The sequence below is a fragment of the Pipra filicauda genome, unplaced genomic scaffold (assembly GCF_003945595.2).
Source record: "Pipra filicauda isolate LSUMZ 115617 unplaced genomic scaffold, ASM394559v2 scaffold253_size2546935_pilon, whole genome shotgun sequence".
NCBI lineage: Eukaryota > Metazoa > Chordata > Aves > Passeriformes > Pipridae > Pipra > Pipra filicauda.
The window spans coordinates 407149-432772 of NW_024104369.1; the positions used below are offsets into that span (position 1 = coordinate 407149).

The 25624-nt window shown below is 36.8% G+C and overlaps 1 protein-coding gene across 3 annotated transcripts in view; it reads right to left on the reverse strand.

Moving 5' to 3' along the window:
- Positions 1–25624, reverse strand: part of RBMS1 (RNA binding motif single stranded interacting protein 1) — a 145308-nt gene that overhangs the window by 27491 nt on the left and 92193 nt on the right. For all 3 annotated transcript variants that reach the window (XM_027734163.2, XM_027734162.2, XM_027734166.2), the window contains exons 3-4: positions 13217–13275; positions 10257–10348 (exon numbers count right to left, since the gene is read on the reverse strand). In XM_027734163.2, the coding sequence (XP_027589964.1) occupies positions 10257–10348; positions 13217–13275 (151 nt within the window). The remainder of the gene's footprint in view (positions 1–10256; positions 10349–13216; positions 13276–25624) is intronic.

Genomic DNA, 25624 nt, shown 5'->3' on the forward strand with positions numbered 1-25624 from the left:
TAGGCATCAATTTGTGCTTAAGTTGCCCTTACATTAATAATATCTCAGTACCTTTGGTAGCATATTGCATAATTTATTATCTTGCTATCTTGGATATCACCTCTCAGTTTGGGTTAGTTTTCCATAGGAAAGAAAAAAAAGGAAAAAAAAAAAAGGCATTGGGGCTGGGGTGGGAGGTCGTACCTTTTAGGGAGAGAATTTTTACCCCAAGTCTCACATTCAGTTCGAAAGGGCTAACGTTTTGAAGTTTTCTATAAGAGTTTTTGAAGAAATTTGAGCATCAAAGGATCCATAAGAAATGTTCTCCCGTTACATCCTCTTGATGTGCATGCCCATGCCACTGATATGACTGTAAGTCTTAGCCACACTGAAATCCCACATACTTACAAGATAAACTTTTCCAACTCCAAAGTGTTGCCCTCACAACATCCCCCTCCCAAAATAGTACTGAATCTATGCAGTGCACAGACAAGCTTGGGATTCAAATTATCTTAGGATACCTGATTTCTTTTTCAAATTAGAAAAATCAGCAGAAAGAGAAGACAAGAAAATGAATTCACTGAGATGCCAGAGCTGACATTAATGTTAATTACTGGGCAGTGGTCGACCATGAGGGAAAATCTACATTACAGTAGTTAAATCTTGACATTCAGTTCAAATTTCCTCAGGGGGGAATGTGAGATGAAAAACAGCTTTCACATTTCTAGAACTAGTTACTTACTTTGACTGTATTAGGCAATTTTGCTTTGCACTTGAGATATGCAGGCTTAGCTTCCTTCTTTAATGAGGTCTATTAGCAAAAGCTTCATAGGAGGTTTCAGTCATGAACATTACAAAATTGCATTTGTAGCTATAGCATGATTTCCTGAAATTCCAAATAGTATTTGAAAGGAAAAATGTTGAAGTTTTTACTATTTCTATTTTAAGCTGTAAAATATATTTCATGCAAATATCCTAAAACTTCCCTAAATAACCTAAGACAGCATATAAGCTGGAAAGTCAGACTCTTTGCATATTTTCATCTAATTTGCTAATGTTTTTACTGTACAATAACAGAAAGTATGAATTATATTATAAAAATTTTCTCATTAGATAGTCTAACACTGGGAGAGATAAGGCTCCATTTTGTTCACACCAATAAAAATGTAATTTACATGCAAAAAAATAAATGTTTACATTCAGAAACACCCAACAGAGAAAGAAATTCAGTTAAGTGCAGAATATCAGAGAAGCCTGTTCAGGTAACTGGGTAGAGCACATTCACCTCCTCTCAGGTTCCTATTGCAGCCTAGAGGTTACCAGACTTCCACATTATACTGGCACTGTATTTGGGATGAGAGACCATGAGCTTTCCTTGCCAAAAGGCACACGAGGACCTACTGTGACTCACTGTACATGCTGGCACATTAGATTCTTGTACTTATGCGCCTACCAGAGAAAACTTCATGCCATAAAATCATGTAACACTGTTGTTAGAGAAGGCAATGGTCCACTTTGAAAGAATATTAGCAACTTCACCACTAACCCACATTGCAAATCCCTTAGGAACAGAGAGAAAAGAGAAGTGCATCTGAGGAAATTGTTCTAAGGAAATTGCTTTCTCTGAACAGAAAGCATTTTGTGATGGAAAAATTTTACTTGTGGCCCATGAAGCAATCCACATTTTTGCATTATTACCTACTGGGTTTTGATCAAATACATGCTGAATGGCTGACTGGAAAGGACTTACTTCTGCTTTCCTGACCCTTTCTCCATGTCAGAGTCTATTACAGCCTGAATGCTCCCAGGGATTCAGTTATTTCTGCTTTTGATCTTTGGACAGAACATACAGACCATGGCAGACAAAGCAGAGTTTGAAGACACTTCACATATCTATAGCTAGAACTGGTAAAAAAGATGGCAGACAGGGGAGAGAGAGGAAAAGCAAAAAAGCTGCCAGCACATGAGGATGTCTCACTGAAATCCTGAAATACAAGTTGAAATTTCTTCCATCTATATTTCTTCCAGAACAAAATAGTGGAAATGCCAACAAACACATTCCACAGTGCACCCAGGTGGTATCTGCACCGCATGTGCAAACCCATGGCCACCCTGGGGAGCAGTAGCAGTTCAGCTATAAGGACAAATCATAGAATCAGAGAATATCTCAAGTTGGAAGGGACCCATAAGGATCATCAAGTTCAACTAGGTCAGGACAGATTAATTTAATCCACTTCTTCACTTTGCAGGAAAAGAAAAGAGACTGCCATTCATCCTCAAAAGGGCTCATTTACAGTACTCATTTACAACCCCAGCCACTGTTGGAAGTTAGATGCAAAGCAAGACTGAACTCCTTCTAGAGGGTATTTGGAACTTTATACAGTTTGGCGGCATAAAAATTATACCTATTAATGTGGAAGACACCTCCTCTCCTCCTGTTTACAGTTTATTTTACCATGCAGCTTTTGTCATGTCCACATGACTACTAAACCTTGAAACAGCTATCTGGGTACATTTTGGGAGATTGTAAGCAGCAAGTTACTTCCTTCCCCTTAGAACATGCTGGATTTCCAAGCTGACTTCCAAATAGCAACCACAACTAGGACTCCCCATCCATCTTTATGTTATCTTACACAAAAGGCACTGTGCAAACAGATGTTTGCTTTTATACAAGATTTTGGCATGGAAAATGGTTAACAGTTAAAAATTCCGGAAGTTATGAGAGGGAAACTTTTTAACTCATGCCTCTGTCTGTCTGGAAAGTAGGAGTTTAATACATTAAGTTCCGTGACTTCCTTCCTTAGTGAAACCTGCCTCACCGTAGCTTAATTCACATGGTTATTCCAATTCTGTTTCAAAAGACAAAAGCAATTCCTTAGATATCTGAGTTTTTAATTCCTCTTCTGGAATTAAGCAAAAAAAGTGAAACCAGTGAAAATACCTTCCAATATATCTCAGCTCAAACCTTGCCTATACACTGTAATCATTCTAAGTGCTTTAAAGGCAGGCATTTCTTCCTGTGCTTAAAATCCATGAAATTGTATATGCCTCTTTCACCTTAGAAATCTTAAATCTCTTGAAATTATTTGCATTATTTTATAGAAATGATCAAAAATATTTACTAAAGTCAGTGGAAAATCTCCTACTTTGGGCCAGCAAGCCACCATTAAAATATAAACCACTGAAAATATATATATATATATATATATAATTTCTACACAGTTTAGAAAAACTGTTTAATTTGAAAGTCTTGCTATCTCACACAGGGTTCTCCTCAGTTAACAGAACTATCAGCATGTCCTGAAAGACACTGGAATTGCTAAATATTTTCAGATTATGGGCAATATCAGGGAATTTGTGAGTTACTGTAAGTATTTACATTACCGAGGGAACTAGAAAGTCTTGTTTCTAGCAATGCAAGTCATCAAGTTTCTATCGGTCTTTTCTCAACAAATGCCTTTAGATGTGTCCCCAGAACATAATAATACAAAGATGCAGAACAATGCCCTTGCAGAGCACCCCTTCTTTTTCCTAAAGAGCACTTTCAGCACTAACATAACAAGCTGACTATAAGATACAGCATCTCTTATAAAAGTGATTGGAATGATCAACTGTTAAGATTTATTTCTGTAAAAAGAGGTGATCAGGAGTCCAACATAATGCAAAGTGCTCCAGCATCATCTGAAAGAAATTAACAAAAACCTCCCTGTGCGTGTGGAATCGTTCCTAAATTGCAAGCAAGAAACTTGGCAAAATGATAAGACATCTGTTTTCTGTTGCTCTGTGTAAGGTCAGAGCGAACAGATAGCCATTCAGAAACATGTGACTAGGCACCGCTCACAGCATGGAAGATCCTCTGACTGATAGGGAAGGGATGAAATGCTTGTCTGCCTTCATATAGAAACTACTTTAAAATTTACAGTTGGCCAGTGTCTCACTGAAATATGTCTGTTTTAGCCACAGTTTTAATACTGTCTGACCACAGACTGTTAACAACACAATTCAAGGGAAGAATCTCTACCCTAATCTTCACTTGTTCTCCAGAATTGCGTATGATTAATAAGCTAAACATTTTAATTCATTTTTACAGGCACATCTGTATTAAGAAGAGGAATTTAACTACAATAAGCATTGTGATCAAGATTGCAATCAGACTATCACTGCAATAATACATTCTCTTTTTATTCCTCAGCAATCTTGCTTTCCCTTTGCTGGAAGGGCACCCTGGGAGCTCTGAATGAACCCACCAAAGCTCATAACAAGGCACCAGTCCCTTGTCAGAACAAGCCACGGCAGTACTTAGCTATTGAGATAAGACTTTTGTGGGTTGAAGCTGTGTACTCAAGGGAAGTGGTTGTTAACTGCCTTATTAATACACGAGCAATTACTGAAGTGATAGTCATTTGGCCCCCAGGTAGGCAAAATTCAGCTTACCTTCAATTTATTTTATAATGACTTGTAAGAACTTTTACAAATAAAAGGAGGAAAATTTATTAAAAGTCTATTACAGTAGGATTTAATACTATTACCTACAAGAAGTACTACAAACTAGGTAAAAATAAAACTTTTCTTACAAGACAGTTGCTAAAAACTGTTGTAGAAATCTGCTTGAGTTAGCTCCAGTTTGTCTGTCATCTGTTCTTTGGTATTCAGAAGCCCAGATGCAGAAAAAAAAAATTGCACCATGCCTACCTTCTCTAGTCAGATTAAGTGCGCTGGCTACCATGGTAACCTAAACTTATTTTCTTACTTTACTCTGTAGGAATGAAAACTGATTTAATTCTCCAGAAGGTTTCACAGTGAAGACAAGTACAAAAAAAAACTCAAAGAAGTTAGCTGTTTCTCATTTTTGCTAACTCAAAACCACTTTCTTTATCAGCAACATAAAGGAAGACTGCCCTTAATACATTATGCTTGATAGCTGTGGAAAAGCCTTGATTTCTGTTACAGAGATGAGGACAAGCAGCTAAGCAGCTTTTCCCTCCCCAAGTTCACATTTTATATAGTGTGACAGGTCATCTTTTCCAAATATGCTTGGAAAAAATTCACCTAAAGTAAGTTTAAAATATAAAAACTTAGGAAAGACAGATAAAGCTACCAGCACATGGAGAGTACATCACAGTTCTGCCTTTATAACCATCAGTAAAAAATATAAAGGTTACAAATTCAGGTCACCTCTGGGTTCTGGAGGATTAATGTGAACTCAGACAATGGGCTCATATTCATCACAAACTAAAACTCACCTCCATGTAATGAGTTTCAGAGAGCTTGATCTGCTGCTTTGAGAGGCAACAGACTGCTCCCCAGAAAACAGAAATTGTATCTTAAGAATGGTGGAAATCAGTATGTGATGGGACAATATACTTTACATTGTTAGCATTGACATCCTTCTGGCAAAATTTGGATAAGAAAAAAATTCTTAAGATGGCCCTAATTTTTTGCACAAGCTTAATATATCTGTAAACATTTAGTAATTTGTAAATGTGAGAGCTAATACAATATAAGGAGGATCACACTTAATTGTCAGCGGAAGGGGAGATCTTAAGGAGGAGGAAATTGTAACATTATGAATCTGAAGTCCCAAGTCCTAAAAATGTATGACTCTGGGGAAATCTTTGAATGGATAAGCAATGAGTCTTCCCCCAGTACATGGAACAGCATTCCTGGGCTCAAATTAACAAGTCTCACTGACCACAGAAATCTTACATGTCCGTGGACTACTTTTATGGCTTCTATTATAAGTAGTATATGCTTACTAAGGGTAAGTTTGTGCTTCCATAGGAAAAAAAAATCAGGAAAACACAAACTGGAAAATAATGAATGTCAATTGTTTAAGTTATAAATTATATTGACCATCTTATAGCAAAGTTGTACACACAGATGAAAATCTCATGAGGACAGAGAGAATAGAGGAGACAACAAGAAAAAGTCTCCAATAACAAAGTCTGGAGGATCAGGGTCACAGAGTCTATAGCAGTTGTGTTGGACTTGGACAGTTAAATTATCTTAAAGAGAAGACACTACATGAATTTTAAACACATGGCTGAAATTCAATTGTGAGAATGCTGGAATGTATGTTAATCCTTCTTGTGATGCCTAAAGTACATTGCAAGCTCTTCGCAAAAAGTGGTAATTCTATTTGTAGAATAGTTTTAGTAGATACAAGTAGATATAGATTTCACTATATTATCTCAGAAATCTGTTAATCTACCATGAGCTGGACAATATGGTTGTACAAATGTCACTGCTACACAAGGAAGGGAGTTTTTTAACACTAGATGAACTCTGAGCTGCCAGAGCCAGATTGCTATTCTGGTTGGCTTGTGCAACTCTACCTTGCTGTCAGTATAATATAGATATTCTCTTGCTGACTTTATCTAGGCTGCAAACACAATGATTCTCTTACTGGCTTAAGTTTGATAGATAGAAAGATAAGAACCGTGGGTTTTATTAACATTCTTATTCAGTAGCTCTTTTTTACCTTTTATATCTACACATTAGTTTAAATCCAGAAGAATTAGAATTAAAGTCAACTTTCCATTTGAAACATAGTTGCTTCACTAACTACAGGTGAACTTAGTTAATAGCATTTGATGGGATAGAACTTGGTCTGGGCAGTGACTCGAATGCTTTATGTTAAAGTCAAGGTCAAAAACCTATCAGAATTTAGGTGTCTCATATCTCCATAGTATTTGGACCTCATCATTTCTAAAACAACCCTTACAGATTCTCAGTTTTTTAAATATCTATTCAAAATGTCAATATACAGTAGATTTTCTGCGTGCATCTATTTTCCTGTACAAAGTCACATTCTGTCTGCTCTGAACAGTGTAGAAACCCAGAGTTATCTCACTTTTACCTGTGGGGTGGTGGGAAGAGAAGAGAGTTCTCAGAAAAATCACTCTGTCAGCAACCACAATTTTTCTAACAAAAAAATGGTCAGAGCTCTCCAATACTACTACTAATCTTATCTAAGACTGCACAGCTCTGGAAAATCATGACTTTTGAACTTACTATTATTGGTTTACAATGAAAGTACTCCTCTAGGAGCAAGCACAATAAACTAATAAAAGAAATTTCAATAAATTAAAATTAATGAAAATAAAAATTAGACACTCACCGGTTACTAACTAGCTTAGAAATAAGAGTACTCTTGCAAGACAGGTATCTGCTCTTTCCATACCTTATCTCTTGAGTAAGAGAGAAGCTACTGGTTTTGTACCCTGAAAAAGATGGACTTAACACTAGCAATCCTCAAGTGGAAGAGAGCAGAGGGGCAAAAGCCTGTTAACTCCATTTTAAATTTCCATCCAAAAGCTACTCCCATCCCCTGGTCATGCAGTATCCTCTTACATAAGCTCTTAGCCTCATTTTCTGACCAAAACGAGCTGTTGGAGGCGTTTCTGTTTCAGCAGTGACCAGAAGATACTGTTAACCAGCACAAAGCAAAACACTTTGCTGCTTTGTCTTAGAAAAGTGTTCCCAATTCAGATCTCAGAAAGAGCAGATAGCTAAAGACACAAAGTTTCATAAGTCATGGACTGACACAGGGTTCCATTGCCAACGTCATCATCATGACATCTCCTGAGAGGTGGCCACTTCTCCACCAACAGTGACTCCCCTGGAACAGAGTTCGCAGGATTTGGCCTGGAGCCATATTTCAGGCTCTAGGCCCTTCTGATCTGCTCAGTAATAGCAAAACCATAGCAGGTGAGATGAGATTTTTTTAGTCAGATCATCTTGGAAACAGATTACCAAGTACAGCATGATGTTACCCCACAGATAGGAAAAGCTCACAAATAATAATAACAACAATAATAATTTAATTATTTATTATATTTAAAATAAAAACAATAGAATTACAATTTGAAGTTATCTCTACAAAACAAGCAAAAAAATTTTAATACATACAAATCTGAACTACTTCCACCAAACTAGGATTTGCAGATGAACTTGCTGACATATAGCTACAGCAGGACATCTCAAAAAGGGCTTTATGGCAGCCAGAGTCACAAGGCGGCTTCAGCAATAACATTTTCCTTCCCCTTCAGCTGCTGTGGGTCAGGAACCACCACCATATCTGGGAGGAGGGTGAGAATACTGAGGAGCCATGCTGCTGCCTGACACCCTGGGCACATCTTCCCATGGATAAATCCTGCCAACAGGCATGCATTTCCCCTATGAAACTGAAGCAGCTACAGTGGTCACTAAGGACATTGAGTGGCTAGATAGCCAAGAAACTGTTCTCCAAATCTTCCTCTGGGACACTCAGGCTTAAGCCTGAGCAGTTTCACTGCAAGACCATCACTTCATGGCACAGGTGGTAACATGCAAAAGGATAAAATACTAAAGGCACAAACACAAACTTTTATAGTGTCTTGCATGTGAAGGGTCTGATTTGCTGATCTTGTTAAAACAACTGTTACTGGCCATTCCAAGTCTGGAGCATCTAAGCGGAGATATGGCTTTTCAGACAAAAGGAGAGCAACACTGCCCAGGGAAAAAAAAATCCAGTGGCTCAAAATAGACAAAAATCAAAGTACCTAAACTCGTAGTCCCTAGTGACTGTTTTGTAGTACTGTTCATTGGGATGGTCTCTTAAGTAATTCAAACAGTCTCCCTGCCTTAAAAAGCAGAACAAATTTCACTGGAATTCAAACTTTATAGTTATAGACTTCCCACAGGTCAGAAGGCTTGACACAATGCCAGAAAAGTCAGTCAAAACTCTTAGGTATTTTGGTGCACATTTTTTCATTAATGCTAACAGAAAGCAATATTAGCAATATTGCAACTGTCAGAGGAATTGAGTCAAAAATATACACCATGAAAAAAATTAAGAAACTATTCATTAGATTACTATAGTTAATTATTACAGCTTCTCCATCTACTCAAGAAGACAATTAAATCAGACATCAAAACTCATTAGGAAAATGAATTTACATGACTTCACATTCTCTTTTTGCCCCTCCTACCATATCATATCCATCAGATGGCAGACAGAGGCTTTGAAAAATCTCGTGTATATTTTGAAGTGATTACCTAAAACCTAAAGATTAATTAAAAGACCTTTATTAAGTACATAAAACCCTATAAACAGAAAAAAAAAATCAAGTGTTTTCCAGTAAGCATGTATGTTTGTGTCATGGCTGTAATGAAACACGCATTAAGTATGAAACATATGGTTTCCATTTTGTTACCCTGGAATCCATCCTAAGACGTTTATGTTGTTAGTTTAACTGTTCTCTTCAGCTGAGAAGCTGTGGAAAATATCTCATCTGAAAAAAATCTGTACCTAATGGATAACTATAAAAGATTTACTAGATCTGCAGCAGACTACTTTAATAAAAAAGCCTCTGAGATTACTAGTTAATTACTAGATTTTAATTTTTTTAAATTTAGAATATAATTTTGAAAATAAAAAAAAATTGCTTTAAGAGGTACCAACAGATTATATTGGTAATATTTTCTATAGTTAATAAATTTGTTGAGGTGTTCATGGCACTCCTTTGGAACCAGGCCATAGACCCAACAAGAATACATGACAAAATCATTACTAATGTATCATGTCCCTAATTTTATATATTTGAGAAACTTATGCCAAAAGAGCACTGCTCTGAAGATCACATATGACTAATAACCTGACTCTGAGACAAGAATCATTAAAAATCAGAGGAAAAGAAGATAGATCTCATTTCTTTGTTTTTTAATAATTCTTGGTTTTGCCTTGATGCAGAAATAGATAGTCAAAGAGATGGCTAGAAATTTCAAGACATCGATCATGAATGGTCAGATTTAAATTTTACTCACACTAACAGAAAAAAAAAGGCTGAAACAAAGTCCAAAGGTTAAATTTTGCCATGCTGTGCTTAAAAATTCATCCCCAAATTGCAATGCTGCTAACCTCAGTAACAAGCAGGCAATGTATAAAACCTTTCATACCTTGTGCTGTAAACTAACTCATTAAGCCTGCTGTAGTTCTTACAAGTTATTGCTAAACTTTCATTTGATGAAGCCAATGGAAAATACTATAATGAATAAATTGATAAATGCAATCAGATCAGTTTGGAGAATTTAACATACTATGCTTCTTTATTTCATTAGTTAAGATGATTTGGGTTATGGCAGTCAAAAGCCTCCATTTTGTTACCTTAATATATCACATGGCTCTCTGTAAAGGGCCTACAACTTGAAACTCCACATTGCCTATGTTCTGCTAACATACAAGCTTGTTCATCTTTACAACCCACTGCAGGAATTAGCTGGTTATTTTAACCCACCTTTGCCATCTGTGCTTGGACTCCACTGGCCTTTAAAGCAGAAACGGCCTTCTGAGCAGCTGCGGGGCTGTCAAAGTCAACAAAACCGTAACCTGAAGTAGAAAACATTTAATTAACAAGAGAGCAACCAGCTTATAATCAAACACTTCGTATCAAACAACCATGCTACTAGCACAGTTATTATTTAATATAATTTTCCTGTTGATCAAGAGGGACAACAACTTGAACTCTTATGTTCTTCATGTAGTCCAAAATAAAACAAACAAACAAACAAAAAAACAAACAAAAAACCCCCCACAACAAACCAAAACAAAATGACAAAAAAAAAAGACAAAAAAACCCCCCCAAACCCCCAACAAACCTAGCAAAGTTCTTGAACTTTGAACTGGTGAGGATCTACTTTAGTGGAACAAATCCATTTCCACACCCACTTATTATCAGGATTTTGGCCAAACTGCTAACAAGCAGTATGGTGCTTTGCTTTGTGCTATCTGGTATGTATCTTCTAACAGGAGTTTATCATAGAGATCACTAAGTAAAGCATCATCTGTTAATTTTTCTAAAATAAATTCTTATCCAGTTTGAATAAATGATGAATAAGTGTAATTTCATTTATTGAAAACGGGGCGATGGATTTAGTTTAAAATACACATATCTATCCAATTTTTGGTTAATGAGTTACCTCATTGTATATACAAAAAAGACAGTTAATTTAAAAAGTGAGTGAAAACCCAGCTTCAGTGAAAGCAAATGATTTTTCCCATTGTTGCTGAAACAAGAATGTGAAAAATTGTCCTGAAAGCATTTTCCATGCCATATAATGCAATCTTTAAATATTAAAATAACCCAAAAGTTCATAGTAACAAATTTCATACATCTGCAATAACTTCTTTTCTTATTCTGAACAACAACATCTAGGATGTCCAAATTGCAATATACCTTGGCCTTAACAGACACTGCCCTTATAGGCTGGGATTTTTAATGCAACCAGAGAATTGGATGCTCAAGGCTCACCAAAAGGCCATCAGTTTGGAAGCTACTCTCACTAGATGTTATTGCAAACCTCATTGCGCACTTTTCAATCCCCTTCCTTTCCACCACTGACCTGGAATTCGTATTAACGAAATCGCTTTCCAATGTTCAGGTTGGGTTAAAAGAAAAAAACCCAACAATAAAATAACCTCTAGAGGAGTAGAAAATGGAAATATTTCTTCAAAATATAATATTATTTTCTTACTTTATATTCATACTGAGAAAAGGTTGTGTAATGATGTAACTGAACCAGCTTTAAAGTTCTTAACTTGGGAAAAACAACTCAAGTAGCCTTGTATATCATTGGAGGCTTACTTATCCTGCCAAGAAGCTGAAGAAAGCAGCATATTGTTTGGTGTAACACGTGGTGGTGTGGATTGTTAAATCCTGACATGGAACAAAGTGAGTTAGTTCATATCAAGTCCTGTGCTGCCAAGGCAAAACTAACTTCCCATACCCCAAACTAGCTTTCCATACCCACGGCAGTCTTGGTTATCACCAACACACTGTACGGTGTAATACAAAGCTACTGACACCAAGCACGCCATCAAAGCTGGCTTTGCCAACTTCTAGATGATATATAAACTCAATTGCTTGTTGTTCCAGTTACTTTAAATGCCATGGTGCATTTTTTTGGCAAAAGCCAGAGATGCTGTCAGTCTTTTGGTTAAATTCCAGTTAGATATCTGCATTCTGCCTACTTATGTTCCTATCACAATTTCAGTGACATGCAGCAAGATTCCCTGGAGTCTTACCTTGCAGTATGGTGTCAAAGCAGGCTGTTAGCTACTGCTTTTCATCAATGAGATTTAAATTCTGTATTGGAAAAATCAGCTTAAATCTCTTAAAGCATTAATGTGAGAATTTCTGTATCACCAACAGGACTACCGAAGACTCCAGGAACTGATGGAATGGACAGGCTAAATCAGTTAAGTGCAATCACAGGCACTAACTAATTAAAATAATTGAAAAGGGCATCTCATCTTTCCTAGTCACAATGACATCTGCATACAAGCTAGGAAACAATTCCAGAAATTTCAGTTTCTTAACTGTCAGCGCCCCTTTAAGTTCTTAAGATGGGGAGCTGAGGAGTTATGCCCCTGCATTGCTTCCAAGTTCTGCACAAAACCTGTGTCTTAATTAATTATGAACTCTCCTCCCTCTGCCTATCAGCTTTATGCTCATTCACGGGCGTTATGCTTATTAACATCGCTAAATCAGCTGACTTAATACTTCACTTTGCTTAGAAATTATCCTCTTAATTGTAAAAAAAGAAACTCTGAAATCTGGTATTTCAGCGCCACTCCTTCTCCCACCATGCACCCACTGGGATATAATCTTGCTGCAATTGCAATGAGCGATGAAAATCAGTGAACTGATGTATCCAGTTTATCTAAAGGAGTTCTAATTTTTTTTCCAGACACAATTACTTCGCTGAAAACGAACCCTCTCTTTGCTTCCAATACACTCAATAGCATATAACAAAACACAATTAGAGTACTGGAACATGTAATTAAGTGCTGCTTTAAGCTACTCTAATCAATGGAGTTTATTTCCACAATGTATAATTTTTTTTAGATGCCTAGTATAGTTGAATGGTCTTCTGTAAGCTTCCCTAGTTTCTCCAGGCAAAAGGCGGAAAGCTGCTTTTAACTCCAATTTTGTTTTTAAAATAGAGGCAAACTGCCAGCCAGCACCGTGCATGTCAGCTTCACTCCAGCTTGGCTGCACCACTGACACAGGCTGTCTGCCAGCTCCATTGGAGACAAATGTATTGAATACACCAACCATGGGCAAGAATAAGACTAGTTTAGGAATAAGAACAGAGAGGAAGGAAAAAAAGGTAGAAAGCACTTAAAATACAACATTAATGTATTGTATAGAATCAGTTACGACTTTCAGGTGAATATAAAGGCAAGTGTACATACCTTTGCATTTGTTTGTTGTCTTATCCAAAATAGCCTTCGTGGATACAATTTTCCCATACCTAAAATGTATTACACATATGTAAAGAAAATGAGAAAAGAACATCCTATTATAAGAGATACACAAATCACCTTATTTTATACCCTAATATCCTTTACTCTATGCAAAATTGAACAATATATAGACTATATGTAATGAAAACTCATGTGGAGGTGGAAATGACAAAAAAGATTAACAATTTCAAGTACGATCTTTTCTATTCACCTTATGTTCTCAGTAGCACAACAGAATCACAAAGCAAGCCAGAAAAAAAAGTGCTTTATAGAAAAGAATACAATGCAGTTAAAATCGTGGTACATATAAGACACCACATTTTAGACAGAAGCTTGGACTCTCTCAGTATATACACCAGTTAAAGCAGACAAGTTGCCTTGTCAGTGCTAGGCTTGCTAGCTAACACTGTATGTGAAGAAAAAAAAAGAGAAGAAAACCCAACAAAACCTCAACTGACAAACAGAAAAATATTAAATTTAATTTAATATTATTCTGCTCTGGAAAGTGACAAGTGGAAGATTTATGAAAGCTGATCAACAAAGTGGCAAAAAAATTTCTGTAAATTTCTGTAAATATAAACAATTTCAACTAAAACCAAAACATTCCTCAGGAAAGTTTCAATTTTCTTTTTCTCACTGCCTGTTCCTCAGCTTCTCAGTAATTGATGAGCCCAGGTACCAGTCTGCTATGCAGCCCAAAGGTGAGCACACAGAGATCTGAGCAACTAAGCTTGCAGAAGCAAACCCAGTTATAGGAAAATTGCTGTTTCTGAAGTACTCTACAATGTTTATCAGAATTGGGTATTTCGATCACATTTAGAGTAGAATTTATTGCTGCTGGTAAAAACTTGAAATTTCCCTTGGAAGACAAATCCAGTTTCAATTTAAAAGCAGGAACTCTGTTGGCCTGCGTCAGCAGCGGAATTGGAAATGGAACACAGGTTTCCCAAGCTCGTCACTCACAATCTCCTCTGTCTGCTTGTGAACTACACTTGATACAGTGCTGTGAGCACACAAGAAGAAACGATGCAACAGGAGTTTGCTTTCACATGAGAATATAATGCAACTTATTACATTAACAGGTATATCTACATACTGTGCGCTAAGAGGCTCTTTAGCATTGTGCAAGAAACCAAAATGAGCTGAAAATTATGAGAAGTGTTATCAGTATAAGAAAGGGGAATTTGGAGAAGAATAAAGTTTTGCCATCTTACCTGCTAAATATAATTGCAACAGAGTGAGTATCATTTCAAAAAGATGTTATGTCAAAAGACAACTAACTCAATTTCTGCAGTAGCTTTATTAGTCTTTAAAATTCTTCAAAATATATGAGGTCTAATAAATGATGCTTCATTCACTGAGTACTCAAATAACTGTTCACTTGCAAAGTGACAGTTATTCAAAGACAAAATCTATTTACAAAGTATTTTCCCCCTAAAGAACATTTAAATACAAGTTTCAGTGTAGTTATCAATCTTGGTAACCAATTTCAATTCAATTCACCAGTTTCTGTTTATTCAATGAGCTACTGTATGGTTTCAAATGGTTGCAAGGGAGTAAACCAGGAACATAAGCTACAAGGTGATGGCTTTCTTATTTTATCTGAAATTGTGAGCATCTACACTGGTACAAAATAGAACTATCCATCTATAGCCTAAAAATGTACAAGCATCAATGAAAATCAGTGCATACCTAAATATACCATTTTAGAAGCTGTAATAAAGCAATAGAAATTGTGCCTAATAGTTGGAGCAGGTACTTCCTTATTAGTGCCACTTATTTTCCAAATATGTTATTCCATTTAGAAAGCTTTATAATCCCTAAGTCAAAACTTCTGCAGAACTTTTCTTAGTCCAGAGTAAAAACACATGCTACAAATGAGAGAAGTGAACTGTTCAGGTCGCTTGCACCCAGCATGACATTTGACAGCCAGCATTCTCCATATCCTATCAGCTTCCCTAAGCTTCTTAAAGAGAAAAGCTACATAACCAAAGGATGATCTTGTCCCTCCTACTGTTTCAGTTCTTGAAAGCATAGAAAGTGGTGCTGAAGAACTACAGCACTGGGTATCTATGTAAGCACAGTAACTCAGTCAGTTGGTTCAAGGTGGGGAGTCAGGGCTGGTTGTGGACTGCACTGGCCCACCTATGCTGACACACACCAGCCCATAAACAGGTGCCTGTATGTCTGTTCTTTACAGCAAATTTGTGGACCACCTTCCATTGTGTAAGATGGCTTAGTGATTTATTTCACTGTTCTAGATAGCACAGCTTCTGCAAAGAACCAGCCACCATGGAAGGCTGCCAAGAAATTTCAGCAGTGTGAGTCTAGGAACAAACTGGGAACCAGTATAACAATAGCAGCTATCACCAGGATCTCTCCTACGATATTCCCATGTGCTAGCTTTCCACTCACGCCATGAGGCACAGAAGTGTAGTTTACCCGCCCTGACCCTGGCCACAGGGATACATCCCCTCCTTGTTCCCAACATGGGGTCTGATACCAGAGGAAATTACTCCTCGCAGTTCCTCCCAAGTGCTTCCTTCAAATGATGACCATCGCAAAAACCTACTTTCTTCCCCTTGAATTCTACAGTCCTAATACTCTGCTTTTAATAGTCTCCTGTCTTCAATTTGTCAGGTGTCACTGCAATCAAAACCCAGCAGAAATCAATGAGCTATAAAATACATCAGTCATGATGTAAACTGATACGTATCACCTGCTTAAAAAAAAAAGGATTATAGCAAGCAAGAGAAAATTTATATTTTATGATGTTAGGTCATGCCTGAAGATGATTATTCCTCTCAAAGCTCCTGTACATCTAGTTGTCTTAGGCACTGTGCAGAGGCTTCTCTCCAGCTCCTCAGCCTTACTGCATGCTTGGTGAGACTTCCTACCTACAGCAGAGCACTATTTTCATGAGTGGCAGAATCACTTCTACAGTGATTGGCAATTGCTTATTCCCTCGGCCATGGAGCAATTTTTTAAAATATACTTTCTTTTAAATTCAGTATCAGTCTTGAGAAATAACTGCTAATCTAGCTGGTGACAAGCAACTAGGTATCTCTTACTAAGTGGGTTATTTATCTCCCAAAATAATATCTAATTAATGTTCAGCAGCAATAAAGATTTTCCTTTTTTTTTTTGTTTTGTTGGTTGTTTTTTTTTTGAGTGCTTTTAACATATTCTCTCTTCAGTCTGAATTGTCTTTGGAGACGGAAAATGTTTTCAGCTTTGCATCTCTTTTCTACACAGCACCTGGACCAATGTCAACTCACATATTGAGAAAGAGAGGGCTTGGGTAAGAGGCAGGTAAATAATTGCCAGGGTGCACTGGGTATGGGATTAAAAGGGATATGCCCAGTAGCAGCCTGTGAACAGTGTACAAGCTATCATTATAGTACAGAACACCAATACAAATGTCTATCTGCATAGAAGATAAAGAAGAAACTTGTTCAAAACCAAGCTAGGAAGAAATGCAGTAATGCTGCTTAATAGGATAATGCTTACCACTGCCCACTACATACTCTTGGTGCAGAAACAAAAGAATTACCTTCAGCTGCTCAGCTGCCCCAAAATTTATTGCCAGGCAATGTGAATCTCAAACACAGCACTATACCTTTGTCTTAGATACTTTTGAAGTGGAAGACTTGAAGCAAAGTATCACCATATACTTCTTTAAAATCACATTGTTCAGCAACATGGTAAAAACCAGTGCAAACAATCACCCTGACAGATTTATTACAAATAGCTAGAGATACTTTTAACATTTAAAACATCTCTGAAGCCTAATTTTGGCAACCTCCATGATGTTGAGATAAAAGGGTCCTTATAAAGCTAAGTAGATGTATCAACCTGAACCCCTGTTTATTTTTTTCCCTTTGTACATCTGGTAATACAATGAACATACTTGCAAATGTGAGGGTGGTAAGATGCCATCATAAACATGACAAAGAATGAGGAACGAAGTAGCTTGAACTCTCTGCCCCAAGCGCTTTTTTTTAAGTGTTGAAAGAACTTATCTGTGTGTGCATTAGGGAGGTACAGTAAGAACTGGTAGTGAGAGGCTTGATAAGGTTTCTCTGGAATGAATTGTTCAAATCCTTGGCCACAACAGCTTAATGTAATATATCTTATGCTACCAAGCTTTTCTTTGGACTGCTTTCAAACTATCTTCCAGCTTGTGCTGTGAAGGGTTTCTCTACCACCTGACACGGACACAAACATGCCAGAAGGAACTCTGCTACCATGAAAAATCCTTGCCTTTTATTGCTGTTCAGGTCCTCTATCCTGAACTGTCCAGAACTTTGCATTGAAGATGAGCAGTGCTCTTTCTTTGCCTAAGTCCAATCCAGTTATAAAAAGAGCATTCCTGGTGTTACAGCTTGCATTACTGCAGTGCTGTCAGAATTCCTCTGTTATGCAGAAACAATGCTGCATATCTTCTGTGTTTATTCTAGATTAATTTTTACATCTTAGCATCTTATCAATGCCTTCCATGGAATGCTCTTACTTTTAAGAGTCAGAGTCATGTGGTAAAACCAGACATGGATTTCATAACATGTAAGTGGTTCTGAGTATGTGAACTCACTTTAAGGTGGAATAATGAAAGGAAAGGGAATCTGGTTGAACACCAAAATTTCAGTAGGGAGCCAATATTCTCACCAGGTGACTCAAAGACTAGAGAGAGCACAAGAAACTGGCAGATCCAGCAAGGAGGTTGATGTGGGAGAGCAGATCGGTTAATCCTAAAATATAATGCAGTTGCTGAATAAATTCCCATCAAAATAAGTCTTACTTTAGACTGGGATAAATAACAAGAACAAAATGCACAAAGCAAATACTTCCAAAGCAATTCCTATATATTAATTGTAACACTAAAAAGAACATGCAGGTGGGGCTGCTTAGTCTGTAAATCAGCTTTAAAAATAAAAGAGGTAACAACAAAAAGACAAACAAAACCCCTTTCTTATTCAAGATGGCCATATTCAGCACACAATATGGTCAGTGGGCACCTTGCACATGCTCTAAATGCAGTATATTCCTGCTTGAAAGGAAATCATGCTATCTTTCAGTACGACCCTACATAAATGCAGATAACAAACACTGACTTGTGCAAACGAGTGATGTGCAACTTTTAAGATAATCCTCACCTCCCCAAATAGAGAGTGTTGTATTTTGAACACTACAACTCAAAATATGAATATAATATGAAACTGATGGTCTTACTAGCCAAGCCCACACCACCAACTATCTTGCTTGTAGAGTAGGTGGAAGCCAGTCCATTCATCTCAGCTGAGACTTGAAGAGAAGAAACCCTAACAGTCCATGAGAAAGCCTCATCTCTGCTGCAGTTCTCAGCTCCTCTATAATACCTGGTGCAAAAGGAGCAAAGAAAATTCCCTGGAACTAAGGAAAAGAGTCAAGGGAGTTGTCAGTAAGAGCTGACTTGGGACAGCCATCTCCTGTTCCTCACTGATCTTCCAGTGTTCAGAGCATTTCTAAGCCAACAGCAAAGCCAAGGAAACATAATCAGCCCCAGCAATCTTTTGCCCTGGATCCAAAAACCAAGCTCAAAAGGTTTTATCTGGCTCCCATACCTCCCTCTCTCTGTTGCATTTTGGGAAAGTGGTGTACTGAACCTTAAGCTCTTGCTCCCTTTTAAGCTTAGACAAATATAGGGAGTTTTTGTTTCTCTATGTATCAAATTTTTGACTTCCCAGTAAGGGGAATTTCAGAAAATAATTGTTAATACAACACTGCTAGTCCTTCTGACAGCCTGTTCTGATCCTGCTCTGCAGCTATGGGTAAATGTTCTCTTACAAAGACTGGATAAAGAAATTTATTCAATCCAGCAGAATACTGAATTTGGAGAACAGAATCAAACCATATGGTTTCCATTTCTAAATTCTTCTTCACCACATCTATGCCGTAGTGTAGAAGGAGACGTTGCTGAGAACATTTTGTCTGTATTTTGTTTTCTGTTGTTGGAAGACACACTATTCTTTGAGAAACTCTTAGGAATAACTCAGTCGGTTTATGGCCATCATGGACCTAAAAGTCTGCTACTGGAACATAATGAGTACCTACCACCAAAAGCATAATTAAACATAACATAAAAAGTTGCAGTTATGCTTTTCGTATTTTTATTTTCACTGTTAATGAGTACCCATAATCTAGTTTAGTATGAGTTGTTTTGAAATTGTTATAGATTTGGCTAATTTATTTGGTTCAGTAAAATCTCCTTTAATAGCTTCAGATATTCAAGCATTGGGTTAATCAATGCCACCAGATGTGCCCTCTTTCAGGCACTAGATCATATTTTTCATGATGTGCAAAATAGAACTTCCTCATTAATCTAAATTAAAGTGTTGCTTTCATGACATGCTGTTAAATGGTCATATGGTTTTGACATAATGCTAGTTCCTTCCTTTCTTACTAATTGTCCCTTTGACTCTCTCCGGTACTTCAGAGAGAAAGATGGTGTTTTCCAAATATCCAAATACCCAAGTAGTTCTCATTGTCAATGTTTATTATTTTACTCAGGAGATAAATAATACGTCCAAATAAATTAGAATTAATTCTTATAACAGCCAACAATTGTTTTGTCTTTACAAAATTATGAAAATTACATTGTGTGCATTAATGTAAAGACTACTTTTGAAATCTGTGTACTTAAAAAAACCAAACAAAAACCCAAACAAAAAACCAAACCTAAACAAAAAAATCCCCCAAATGACCCCTTGCAAACAAAACCAACCAGTGAAACAACAACCAAAAAAACCTCCACAGATCATTGGCTTCAATGACAAATCAATAGTCTTACATGCTGCTGTAAATTCTTCATTAAGACCAGCAATTCTTTCTACATAAGCTCTCTACCTTTAATTCTTCATTTAAATTTTGTATATTTGTGTTTTCAATAAGAATCAGTGGATAAGAGTATATGTCATCATCATTACCAATGCCATTACCAATATCAGCCCAGTGCAAACTACTATTACTTTGGTACAAATAATTTTTTATTCAGGCTCAGTAGGTTACAATTTCAGATTTCCCTGAGAAGTTATCAAAAGCAGCAAAACCAGATCCAAACCCAGATATTCTCTGACCTCTTACAGCTGCCTGTCTTTAAAGGAGCAGGGGCTTTGCACAACGGACATACACAACTTTGCAAAATGTGAACAAATGCCTTCGTTTCTCGGACAATATTAATTTCAACAAATAAAAAGCAGTATTTTATGTATAGGTATTTGGTTTGTAGTGTACACGTTCTACACAAATGCAAATACTCCTTAAAGCTAAAAATAAACAAGAATTCAAAATCCTGGTGGATAGTGAAGAGACACAAAGAAAATGATTTTGGAAATAATTATATTTCAGCTATCCAATTTGTTTTTCTCAAGAGTAGTTATTTCCTCGTTCAGACAAAGATGAGTTGTGGGGACAGGGAAGACATGATTTTAGAATCAGGAAATGTTTGCTTCCTCTTGTTCTTGCTCTGTAAAGATGGGAATAACCTCTATTCATTCCTAGAACCTGACTGAAATTCAAGGGGAAAGAGTCCTGTTAGTATCCCACGGCTATTTTTATGACATTTTTGCAAAGGTTTTTCAATTAGTATGCTCCTTTTTGCACAACAAATTGATTATCTTAAAAGCATGACCCACTGTACAACATCCTTTCATTTAGCACAATCAAGGAAGACTCTGAGTACTAGTGTCTCCAGGCATTTTAAACGTTTCAGACATATTTCAGTTGACACTAAAGCAGCATTCTTAATGTGGCTTTTTAGTGTGTAGTAAATGAACATATTTCCAACAACTGCCTGCAGAGGTGTTTTCTCTGTCAGTCTTAAGTCAACAAAAATGTGAGGGCATGTTTATTTAGTTTTATTTTATAAGGTTAAGAATGTTGCAATACGTGAAAAAGCAGTTATTCTTCAGTCCTATGATGACACAATCATGGGGGAAAAAATTTTTAAAATAATCCATTAAGACAGACACACACAAACCCTGCAAAGAGGAGTTGGAGGAGAAGGCTGTCTTGATGTCCTGTTGGGCATCAAGAAGAATTCGGCTGATGCTACTTTGAGAAAAAACACAACAGCAGTAGTATTGATCTAAAAAGAGATTTAAAAGTTTAAGTATAAAATCTTTACATTATGGTTTGTTTGGGGGTTTTTTTAGTTAATTGAAAAGAAAAAAAAAGGCAAATTCTGAAGGAGGAACCTGTAACTTCTATTCTAGGCTCTGACAAGTTTATCAGCATCTGTAGTCTCAGTCGCTCCACTGAGGATGTGAATTCAGATACTTGGCAGAGCCATGATTAATAATCACCCTCTCTTCAAGGACAGTTTTTTTGTCAAAGCCCTGAATCTTGGCCTATCTTTGCTCAGCTGCAACATGATTTTTGCTACTAAATATATGGCATATAATTTCCTTTTAATCTTTCATAGGCTAGCAAGAAAATAATGTTCAACTTTATGGTAGGGAGGGACCAACACAATAGCTCCAGACACTGAAAAAGGAGAGAACAATAGCAGCTAAAGTGGAAGAGCTGACACCTTGCCCTGCATAGAAGATCATCTTTCACATTTCTGACTCCTAATGATCCTCATCACCCTAATGATTCTTATGAAAGCCAGGGTCCTAACATACTGGTCCTAAATTTGTTGATTATATAGCCGTTTTAACTGTGAAGACACAAGATGTCACATGCGGCAAAGAAAAACAGAATTTCAAGTAACAAATTGTGAAAAATGATCCTATTCAATGCTTCTTGAAGCCTCTGCCCCTGCAGTAACCCAACCTGACTTCTGACAAGCTGAGGTGATTTAGTATAATCTCTGAACCATCTGCTAGGCTATCTGTCAGTTCAGTAGCCTTCTTACTTTACAGTTTATAGGTTAAGCAGGATAAATAACCTATCAGAAACACAAACAGATTTGCCTCTTTGACACACTTTGAAACGCAAGTATTGTCTAAATAACCATAGCTTGCTTACTTCTAAACTGAAGAAAAAGAAAATTAAAATCAAAGTAATGCATTAAACAAAATTACTATTCTTTCAGAAGAAGAAATTGTTTATCATAATCTTTACAGTTTATGAAATCTACAGATCAGGAGAGCTAAACTATTTTTTCCTAACTAATTTCTGCCTACGCTTTTAGGAGATTTTTCCCTTCACCCATTTAAAAACACACATGTGAAGTATTTTAAAATGTGTAAATTGCGTAGAGTTACGTTTTCAAACATCTGTTTGTAGGGACAAAAATACCGGTTGACATTAAAAGTGTTGTTTCCTGCCAATGGTCTAGAGAGTTTGATGAGCAATGTGAAAGACCACTACATGTTTCTCTTATTCATTATGTGGCATTGTTCTTTTGAGAAAAATATTTTAAATCTGAAGGGATGTGTGCAAATCAGATTGAACAGTATAGAAACTGATTTGTTACTACTCTACTGCTAATGTAGTATATTGTAATTTATATTAAGTGTTCTTCCACTGAAAGCATTACAGAAAGTTCTACTGTAAGACGTGGAACTGAGGATCATTCATATGAAAATCGTCTGTAGTTATTCGCATAGTCACAAACAATAAATCTCAGTAATCATAAATTATCTGAAATCAAACAACATATTAAGATGATCCACACAAGAAGTCACCAGTAAATGCTGCAACATTAGAAAAATCAAGACGTCTGCCTTTCAATGCCTCCCCCACAAAGTAGGCTGTGCTTCCTAATCTGTACTGTCCAGCATCCTGTTCAGCAGAGCAAACTCTGGAAAATCCAGATTTTACAAAAAAAAAGAGATAACTAATTTAAAAGATATTCAGAATTTTTGGTTAATTCACTTTTTAGTACTACAATTATTCTTACTTAAGAAAACACAGGACAATCTAGATTTTCTCCAGCAATTTGCATTTGCAACCACTAACAAGGCTATTCAGGTACATGGGAAGAGGTTACAGTTTCCTATTGTTACAAATGGAAGAACAAAACCATGTTATTTTAAGAAAGCAAATGGTCTCACCCTGTTGTTTTCTTACCGTAATGCTACAGAATGGACACAAATTATGCCTAGGTTAAGAACAAAGCACTGAAAAAAAATCTGCATTTAACACACAACTGAAAGCAAAACCTGAAACAATATTATTTGCAAATAATTATCATAGTTTCTGTGGCTCCCAGAAAGAATATAAAAAAATATGAGAGCACAGAGTTTCATATAGCCATGAAAGATTTTTAAATAATAATTAATTTGCAAGCAAAATAAGAAAGCATCAAAAAGGTTAAAATTACAAGTCTGAAATATTATTTCTAAAGTCTAGCAATTTCTTTTATCCTTTTTTTCATACTGAGAAATGATCACTACTAAAGACAATGATTTGAGAAGATGAGAAATTAACCCAGATGAATGCTAATATGTATTTATAAGCCAAGCTCATGGCAGGTCTGCAGACGTGCATGTATTGATTTACCACTGCTAGCTGCTTTAATCTGAAAGTGAGGCACTATTTCTACACCCAGCCATAAATCTCGGAAAATTTCAGCCTCACAGATTTTGTAGAGCCTACACTAACAGCCAGAAAGAATAAAACTATGAAGATATAACAGAGCAGTCCTTGTTATTCATAATTCTTTTTTCTCCCCTGTGTTAAACAGTAGAGATCAGCTTGGGAGAATAATTGAGTCCCTCTAACCAAATCTTTACCCACAGTTTAAATAGATGATGCCCCACAGAATATGCCATAAAAGTCCTGAAAACCATATCACTGGAGATTGTCATAGTACAAGGGCACTTTCAGCCACATCCCGTTTCCTAAACCCTGATCCATGTGTCAACTCTGAACTACAAAAAAACTGTTTCACATATCATGCAAATTACATATATACATCTAAAAAAATTACATACATTCATATGTACATGCATACATAATGCTTTTTCTCACATTTATCTTGTGTTGAAGATGTCTAGTTGCTGGAATAATGCCTATCATAGATAACTTTTTCAAAATACATCAATGTATTTTGTATGTTTTCCTTCTGGTCTTGTAACATGAAGACAACTCAAAGTCAACAGGATGACTCCAAGACTTGGCCTGCTGGGTTAAAATATTTTATACACAAAGATACCTGTTTGTTCTTACCTCTATCTTGCACTAATTTAACACCCCGTCTTGGAAAGTGTTGACTGCCTCTCCTCTGTCCGGAAGGCAGAAGAGGGAAAAACCCAATACATTCAAATAACTTCTAGTCTCTCTGAACTGCATTTTAGCAGTAGCTCTTTTATGAAATACTCATAGTAACATCCTGCTTTCAACAGCTATTTTATACTGGAATTAACACCTCATAATGAAGAATCTGTACAATAAACAGAGTATGATCTCTTTTAATTTCTGGTAACTTAATGTCAATCATTAGAACAGTACTAAATGGACAAATTATTCAAAACCACTGCTAAGCCTTCCAGAGGCCTTGTCTCCCTAATAGCATGGCATGTAGACTTTATCCCTATTTGAATTTGCTTCTGTAGTCTGAAGTCCCAGCTGTGCTGAATAGCAAATATCTCCATTTCAATAGGGAAAATGGTTGTACTAAAGTAGTTCTCTCCAGGGGTCAATATACTTCAGAAGGCCATTTAAGTGGCTGTATGTTATTGAGCAGAAACATCAGTTCACATATTATTGATTGTAACTGCATGGTTCTGTTGAAAAGATGCCTGCAGTAGTATTAAGTGCTGAGATAGGGACAGAGGAGTGTTATGCATTAAAAAAAATACTACCCATCTGTTGCCAAATTTTAGATAGATGAGCAATCACGAGCTGTAACACAAAATCTAAAGTGCAACCTCTGTGGCTGATGCGTCAGGGTCATATTCTGCAACACTTCCTCAGTTTCACACTGCTTAGACGGTCTTTTGAATATTGATTGAACCAAGTAGGAGGCAGAGTTTGATTTCTGCAGTTTTGCAAAGAGTATGTAATAGATACTTACACGGAAATTTGCTTTTGGTAGCTTAAATATACCATTTTCTTTAAAAACATCATTAACCTGTTCTGATCCCATCACTACAACAACTAGCCAAGTACAACTGAAGCCTTCTGGAACCACCACACGGTCAGCCCACTCAGCCCTGAGCTGCAGACAGTCCTGCAGTCACAGCACACTGCACTCCAGACTGCCATGGAAAACACAGCAAGCTGGCTGAAATCAATGTGATCCCCAGACGCTCATCTCCAGTGACTTTTTCCATAATGATTATGTCAAATACCATCATGGAAGGGTAAGTCCAATGTCCCAGACTTCTCTTTGGCAGTGTGCCCAAGGAAGCATTTGGATCACCGGGCTTC